General features: G+C 40.8%; 1 protein-coding gene across 2 annotated transcripts; it reads left to right on the top strand.

Annotated features, from left to right (window-relative positions):
* Positions 1 to 453: 453 nt before the first annotated feature.
* On the top strand, positions 454 to 8501 carry calcoco2 (calcium binding and coiled-coil domain 2). Of its 2 annotated transcripts, none has more exons than XM_070852005.1 (15): positions 454 to 544; positions 1023 to 1195; positions 1285 to 1384; positions 2799 to 2959; positions 3121 to 3246; positions 3370 to 3495; positions 3569 to 3664; positions 3745 to 3842; positions 4292 to 4361; positions 4697 to 4864; positions 5133 to 5321; positions 6181 to 6297; positions 6386 to 6527; positions 6873 to 6898; positions 7673 to 8501. In XM_070852005.1, exons 2-15 carry the CDS (start codon positions 1034 to 1036, stop codon positions 7832 to 7834), a joined length of 1743 nt encoding a protein of 580 aa, XP_070708106.1. In that variant the 5' UTR covers positions 454 to 544; positions 1023 to 1033; the 3' UTR covers positions 7835 to 8501. The 2 variants fall into 2 exon arrangements, with proteins under 2 accessions (XP_070708106.1, XP_070708105.1); XM_070852004.1 differs by having other exon boundaries at positions 7670 to 8501.
* The last annotated feature ends 2 nt before the right edge of the window (positions 8502 to 8503 follow it).

Genomic DNA, 8503 nt, shown 5'->3' with positions numbered 1-8503 from the left:
TAAGGATTACTGATTTTAGATAAATAAAAAAAGTAAAATTTGTTCCTATAAGATGAATTGGTTTTAAAACAATGTTAAAGAGGATCAGTTTGGATCCAGAAAAGCTGCTCCTATGGTACCTAAAACATCATGACGTGGCCCAGAGTGCAATAAAACCTGATAAAGTGTCCTTTAGGGTGGAGAAAACACCACATAGGCAGTCATAAATGCTAAATAGTTAATATTTACCAGTGTGTTTTTACAGAGTTTTAGTAATCAAGAGTCACATAATTAACTATTTTAACCATTTTATGTTAACCAGGGTTTGGAACTAAATGCATCACGACTTTCTGTACAAAGGTGACATTTTTTTTTATCATTATCATTATTTACTATTATTTTTTTTTCTGTCCCTGCCCCTCAGACAGCCCCGAGTCCGCCCCTCATTTGTGATGTGTCGCATTTACGGGCCTCGTGATACAAGGGAGTCTGAGGAGCCCCTGAAGGCATCACAGCGGCTGGTCTGACAAGCGGACGTCAGTGTCGAGGCTGTGACAGCAATCATGTGAGTTTAATGTGTTTATCCCAACATTTCATCTGTTTTAGCTCTGCTAGAGGAGATTATAGCAAAAACCCAACTGTCTTTGGAAGTAAACAATATAATGTTTTAGGTGTGGCCTTTTTTTTTTACTTTCGGTTTCTTTATTTTAATGCCTTAATTTTAAAGCCAAGTGCCTTTAAAAGTTTGCATAAACAGATTAAATATCATCTCCTGGGGAAGGGAGGCGTTTTAATGGAGCATTTAAATCTTGTCAGCTTTGAGAAAGTGTGTCTTTGAGTTGTTTCTGGATGCGTAATCGAGTTGGAAATCGAGAGTGCAAATGCGCTAAAAGCAGAAAACCGACAACAACAGGAAGCAGGCGGCGAATAAAAACACCGGTGCTGCTCTCTGTCATAGCACAGGTCGTCTTACGGCACCTGCGGTCATCAGTCACACTCCTGAGATGTTGTTTCACCGTCAGTCTTTCTGTGTTCACTGGCAGACTGGAGCAGCATGGAGAGCTCCACGGAGCCAGCAGCCCCGGCGCGCACCTTCTCCCAGGTGGTGTTCACGGACATCCCTCACTCATACCCACCTTCAACCCACGTCACCTGCAGCTACACCCTCACTGCCGACCTCCAGCCCACCTCCAGGGACTGGGTGGGCATATTCAAGGTGAGGAAACGGCATCAAAACCTGATTTTGCATCAGGTTTGGTGCAATTTAATCTAATTTAATTTCTGTCTCCAACTTTTCCTGCACAGGTCGGGTGGAGCTCAACAAAGGATTATCATACCTTTGTGTGGGTGGAGTCATGCCAGGATGCTGCAGGGCAGTCTGTGACAAGCCAAGCTGCTTTTAAGGGTAAGACACCATCTCTGAGGGATTAATGTGTAAACAGTTGAGGCTCTTAAATCTGTTTTTATGAGCTGACATGATATAGATCTGATCCTCTGGCTCACCGCCGTCATATCTGGTGTCATATGTTGTTTTACATCTCGCTGAGCAAGGTCCGTCTGCTCTCCAGTTGCTCACAACTCACAGATATTTACAGTTTCAGAGTCTTTTTGGTGGATTTTTCCCACATTTTTTGTCTTCTGATCCTCTGAAAGTAAAATATTGTCTAATTATTACTAATCAATTAGTAGCTTTTCTTCTCAGATACATTTTAGGCCCCATGGATGTCGAAAAAGCCTTAAAAAGTAAACACATTTTTGCTTATTTTTCCCTTTAATTGTCTTGCAACCTTTATATTTATTTATTTATCCCGACCCCACCTCAGCTCAGGTTTCTAGGAGATACATATACATCTTTGTCGATCTCTGAAAAAACCCATTAAGCCATTTAACGACACTAATACTTAAATACTATTTTCTCTCCTGCTGCACAATAAAACATGATTTTCCACCTATTTCCTAAGTTGTAACTCTGTTTTCAAACAAAGATTGTAGCCAGAAAATAACTATAATCATCTATATTGATGCCACTTTCTACTATTTTACATTTTCATACAAAGTGTTTATACTTTTCTTGTGTCGTAAAAAACTAGAAATGAGAGAAGTTATTTCCAGCTACTTGGACAGTAAATAGAGTCACAACTAATTATACTCAAATTAATAACTAGTGTAACTAATAACTAGGGTTTCAACCAGCATTTGTGTTCATTGCTGTTTAATCTGTTGATTATTTTATTGACTAATCGATCAGCTCAAACCTCAAACGTCTTGTTTGTTCCACAACCCGAAAATATTCAGTTAACTGTCACAAAGGAGGAAAGAAACCAGAAAATATTCACATTTAAGACGCTGGCATCAAATAATTTTGACTTTTCTCCGTCAAAAATGACTCAAAGCGATTAATAAATGATCAGAATCATTGGTGGTTGATTTAATAGTCGACAACTAATCGATCAAATGTTGCAGCTCTGTTAATAACATGAACAATGGCTGTATTCCATTTAGTTTCAGGACACAGTTTCATTCCTGCTTTCTCACGTGTCTGCACACCTGAACGTGAGGTTAGGATTTAGCCAAAAATGAACAAATGTCGGGAGCTCAGTGGTTATTTATTGATTGGTGGATTGATAGAAAGTAAACCAGCAACATTTTTAATTATCAGTTCATCTTTACAAGTATTTATTCAGCAAAAATGCCAAAAATTCTTCTCCTGAAATGCTTTTCTCTGCCTTATGTTGGGTTTTTAACATATTGTTACGTGCACTTTTTCACCGTTGTCTGACTTTCTGATTTTCCGGCTCTGCTCTTGCCCCCCCCCTCAGATTACTACCTGCCCAAGGACGAGGTCGAGTTCTACCAGTTCTGCTACGTCGACAGCAGCGGCCAAGTGCGAGGAGCCAGCACTCCTTTCTGCTTTAGAAACCCGGCGGAGCAAAGCATGGAGAGCAGCCCGGACGATGACCTCCTGGTTATTACAACACAGGTATTTAAATGGACAATATATGACTTGTAAATGTGTTTTAAACCTGCAGAGGGGTTACTGGCTGGTGATTAGAGCTCAGTTTATCTAATGAAAACAGATGTCAGTGTTCAGGCAAAGGTAAATAAAGCTTTATGTTGACATAATGCTTTTGTTGAACCCAGGAACAGGTCGAACTGAGCGTCCGTGAGAAGGCTGAACTGCAGAAACAGTTGAATCAGATAATGGAGGAAAAGGAAACCTTAAAACAAGTTCTACAGCAGGAACAGCAAGAAGCCGCTGGCCTGAAGGTCTGTTTGGTTTATCACAGCATCTGAGTGGTATTGAACACATTCGCTCATTGCACAATAGAGAAAACAGTCAAAGAGGAACTGAACTTTGATATTTGACACAGTGTGGTTTCGTTTCTACAGGAGCAGAATGAACAGAAAGAGAGAGAAATCTTTAAACTGGTCAAAGAACTGGGACAAACCAAGGAACAAAGTGAAAACTTAAAGAGTGCCTTAGAGCAACAGCTGAAGGAAAAGGACCACTTAAAGGTTTGTGTTCAGTCCTCGTGTGAAACCTGAACTCTGCTACCGTGTTGAAAGCTAACTTGGATGTCACTGCTAGGAGGAGATGTTGACCCAAATGACGAAGCAGATGGAGATGCAGCAGCGTGATACAGCTGAGCAGGAGAAACAATGTTTAGCATCAAGACACAAGGAGGTGAGATCACTTTAAATGTTAAAGGCTCCCACAAAATCTTTGTTACATGTTTTGTTTTGTTTTTTTTCATGCACACGCAGGAGAAGTACGACCGAGCCTTGATGAAGATCAAGCAGCTGAAAGAAGAGCGGGAGGAGCTGAGGGGGGGGGTGGAGGCTCAAAGTGCAGAGATTTCCATGTGAGTCAAGTTCTGCACTTTTTATTCCTCCGTTTTCACGTTGTCCAAACATGCACCTGTCTGTCCCACTCTCGTGAGGAACGCCTCCAGAGAATTTCTTCAGATTTGGCACAAACATCCACGTGGACTCAAAGATGAGCTGATTAGATTTTGGTGGTTAAAGGTAAAAAGGTCCCTGTGACTCATTTTAGGTCTCATTTTTTACTGTGGCGACATAATATTCTGCAAGAGCACTTTTCTGGCCACGATGACTCAGGAACATAAGGGGAGATATTTCACTGAACACTAATCTTGAGTCTGGACAGACGTGAATGTAAACGGTTGGCAGAGATGTACAATCACAAGTCAGTAATTCTAGTCTGTACTTGTTGTTACAGTAGATGACAGCTTTGAGAACATGCTGCATGATGCTTTGTGGCCATTAACGGCTGTCAATATTTGTGTTTTAGGCTAAAATCCAAAGTCCGAGAAGACGAAAGAGAGATGTTCAACATACAAGACGGCATCCAGCTCCTGCAGGTGAGTCTACTTTACTGTGCAACGCTCAAGAATGATACCAAGTCCCATGAAAACACTCTTACTATACTAAACTAAACAAATATATAGTTTAATAGTTTAAATATATAGTGGCGCAGAGGAAGATGATATATCAGGCTTTGATACTCAGATGATACTTGTTAGTCGGATCTATTCATTGTCAGTTTTGGTCTTTTGATTAATTTCTTGACGATAAGAAAAATAAAGCAGATATAAATAACATTCCAGAATGAACTGCATGTCATTATGAACGCTCAGATGTCCAGATGAGACCTTTGTTCCCGATTTCAAATGTGTAAAGCGCTCACCTCTGGCAGGTTGACCTTCAGAGCAGTGAGAAGGAGAACGCGAGGCTCTCCGCGGAGCTGCAACAGTTGAAAAGCCTCGCTCACAGCGTGGACGACGTGAAGAGAGAGAACCAGGAGTTGTGTAGGAGGCTGTCGCAGCAGGAGACACCGCACACCTCTCCAGATGACGATCTAAAGGTAAAAGGAGTTAAAAACATTCAAGAAGAACATTCAAGCACTTTCAAGGTACCTAAGTGTCCTTACTCTCAAAGCCTTTATCATCATATCTAAAGTGTAACACATAATTATTTCATTTCAAATATTAAAAGATTTCTGGTTTACATAGTTGATTGTGTAGCTGAAACACCAGATTTGTTTTCAGGGCGTCTGATTCAAATTCAAGCCTTTTTCTAACCTTGAAAACGTGCCTTTTACAATCAAGCACCTTTGAAAATGTCCTCGTCAGGTGCGGTGTCAGACTCTTGCCGGCCAGCTGCAGGACACTCAGGCGAAGCTGGCGGCCGAGAAGAAGGAGTCCAAAAACGCCAGGAGACGAGCCGAGCATGTGGAGGGAGAGCTGCTGCAAGTCAAGCAGCAGCTGGAGACTTTGGTCTCCACGTTTGAGCAGGAACAACGGAAAAATAACAAACTGGAGGTGAACTTGAGCATCTGACAAAATCAAGTTTAGGCGTACAAACGTATGTGGACAGGTTGTGTACTTTTGCTCTGGGCTTGATTTACTCACTTTAACTCCATGATGGGAAATCTTAATTCTATTGGAATTGTATTTTAGACAATAGTTTGTGGAAATCAACTTCCTGATTCAAGATGAGAATACCACCATGCATGACTAGCAAGTAAAGCAAACCATGGTCAGGTAGCAACTTTCAAATCAGAAGAGCTTTACAAGGAGAAAAAGGGAGCCTGTGAGTTAGAGAAGATGATATTTAAACCCAAGCAGAAATAAGTGAACCACCCAAAAGATAAACTGGAGAAAGCCGAAGAAAATAAATGTGTTTTTAAAGATCAGGAGCAAATCCCTGCAGCCAGGTTCCAAAATCAGGTGAAAAGCTTGAAACCAGAGGAGTGAAGTCTGTTTATATATATATATATATGTATTATATATAATACATATATATATTTAATTAAATAATTTTATAGTCAAATGTTCAGATAAAAACAAGTTTCACCACACAATGGAATTCTTGCTTTGCCCTTCAACCTTCAATAGATAAATAAACAGTCGCTTTATAGTATAAACACACTGTGTTCAAGAAGAAAAACTAAACTAGTAATAATATAATTTATATAACAAGTTAAACATCCTAGTGCCAAACTTAAACTTAAACAAGAAATAATTCAGAAACAAAGAAAAAATATGATAAAACTAGTAATGAAGGTAAGAAACAGTAAACAGTAATCATTAGATTCAACAATCACACATAACGTCCAGCGTCCACACGGTGAATAAACTGAGGTTTCCTTCCTTTTGTTGTGTTATTTTGTTTTTACAGCTGCAGCTCAGAGAGTTACATGAACTGATCGCAGACAAAGACGGCACCATAGAGGAGAAGGACCACGTGATCACGCTCACCAGACACGAGAAAGACGAGCTTCTGAGAGAAAACCAGGTGCGTTCACACGAACACGGCCAAAGATTCAAAGGGCGGTTCTGTGATTTCTAGACGCTCCTTTGCTCAGGTGTATTTACTCCGACAGAACCTCGTTAGTGATATCGAGGGGCTGCGGACGCTTTATGCCGAGTACCACGCGGCTCCCCCAGCCGGCATGAACCCCTCACACCCCCAGCAGCAGCAGGAAGAGACGCCAGAACAGGCCGAGCACCTGTATGAAACCATAGGTGAGTCACAGCCTCAGGTGGGAACTACTTTTTCCCCTTTTCAAAGCAGAAAACAACCATACAATGTAAATAACAGTATATTTTTCACTCAAACCACAAAATAAAACCTGAAACATTTTCCCTCTTTCCCCTTGTGATGTTTATATTCTCTTACCTGATTTTGAGATATTAGACTATTAGCTATATTAGCTCGTGCTCAAAGGAATGTAAATTACTAATAGCAACATGTCTGGTTACTTGATATAATCGATAGACGGCGGCAAAGATGGACAAGCGTCTCTGATAAAGAGAATAATCCAGATTGTTTTAATTATGTGGTATTAATAGATTTCCCTCCTCTTGCAGGGAGCGCTGCAGACCCAGAGGAAGAGGTAAGTCAGCCTCACCTGTCCCATCGCTTATATATGTTGTCAGTGAGCTGTCGCTGGACATTTATTTGGAGGTTCTTCCTCTAATCTTTCCAGTCATTGTGTTCGCTAAGAAGCCCTTTACACATTTGTCTGTGACACTATGAACAAGCTGTAAAAATGGTAGAAGTGATGACTAACAGTCATTTAGCTCAAAGCAGCAGGACCCAACAGTGGCAGACTCAGACTGACTAGAGGGTGAAACCCTTTTTCCAGCACGTAGTGCAGACTTTATAGCACCGCCTCATGTTTTCTCCATTATAAAAGCACCCAAGATGACACTTTTTCGCATTTCCTTGCACATTGGACCTCCCTTGAGGGCACTTCATTATGTTTTTTGGCACATTTGTCCATCCTAAAGGGCAGTTTTTCGCATCTTCTTGCACATTGGACCACCCTAGAGGGCACTTAGATTTGTTTTCTTGCACATAATCACATTTTCTTGCACATTGATTCACCCTGGATGGCTCTTTATCACGTTTTCTTGCGTATTGGATCGGCCTAGAGGGTACTTAAATTAGTTTTCTTGCATATTGGACCACCAATGATTTGTCACTGGACTTCCAGAGTAAACACTCACGAGAAAACTCCTCCCCAGCGTGGTCTCAAAATATTCACACATGAGCCTGAGAGTGACTCATCTGTTTACAGTTTATTTTCGAAGCGGACTTAAAACATAATCCAATACCTATTTTGTTACCGCTGCTAATGCGCCGTCCCTATTTCTGTTCCCAGCAGGCGCTGGTGTGTCGTCACTGCCAGGAGATCTTCCCTTTCATAACCCGAGAGGAGCTGGAGCAGCACGAGCAGAGTCACAAAGTTTGTCCCTTCTGCACGATGATCTGTGACAACATGGAGCAGTCGGTGTATGAAGATCACGTCTACGGCCACGAGCTGTGAGAGCGGGCGGGTTTCATCTTTAAACATGTTGTAAAGAACAATATTGACATTTCTGCATATTTTCACTTATTTACTACAAATACTTTACATCACTGTTAATCATTTTCCAAAGCATACTGAGGTTTTGGGGGAGGTTCCTACCTGTTACGCAGCCTTTTAGTGTCCATCATACGTCCAGTATGCAGCAAGAATCAGCTGGCAGAGCCTTGAAACCTGAGTTGTGTAATCCAGAGCGAACATCACGTCCTCATTTATTCTGGTCAGATGTTATCTCATCATTGCACAGGGGTTGCTTTTAAAAGTGGAGATGGTTTTGAAAGGTCTGCAGTGGATTAGCACACAACTGGACCATTTGAAAGGTCCCTCAGTGTGTGTGTGTGTGTGTGTGTGTGTGTGTGTGTGTGTGGTTTCAGTGATTATATTCACCTCAACTATCTACGGTATGCTTTGGAAGATAAAGTGAAATAAAGCTGGCACAATTAAAATATATTACTCATAATGTAGCTCTACTATAACCAGATAATATCAGTTTGTTTATTTTTGCAAGTTCCTCTTGATTTTAAAATGTATATAAATGGAATTAATTGCTAATATGAAGTTACGGAATATAACAATTGAATTTATGCCAAAAGTTATTTCAAATGAATAAATGTAAGTGCTGAAACAATA

The sequence above is a fragment of the Pempheris klunzingeri genome, chromosome 20, assembly GCF_042242105.1.
Source record: "Pempheris klunzingeri isolate RE-2024b chromosome 20, fPemKlu1.hap1, whole genome shotgun sequence".
In the NCBI taxonomy this organism is placed as follows: domain Eukaryota; kingdom Metazoa; phylum Chordata; class Actinopteri; order Acropomatiformes; family Pempheridae; genus Pempheris; species Pempheris klunzingeri.
This window is presented reverse-complemented; position numbering and strand designations above follow the sequence as displayed.

Excerpts from the sequence above, each read along its gene's own strand:
- calcoco2 (XM_070852004.1), top strand. The coding sequence starts at position 1,034 with ATGGAGAGCTCCACGGAGCCAGCAGCCCCGGCGCGCACCTTCTCCCAG. Across the intron at positions 2,960-3,120 it reads TCCTGGTTATTACAACACAG|GAACAGGTCGAACTGAGCGT; the intron begins GTATTTAAATGG and ends TGTTGAACCCAG. Across the intron at positions 3,247-3,369 it reads AAGAAGCCGCTGGCCTGAAG|GAGCAGAATGAACAGAAAGA; the intron begins GTCTGTTTGGTT and ends TCGTTTCTACAG.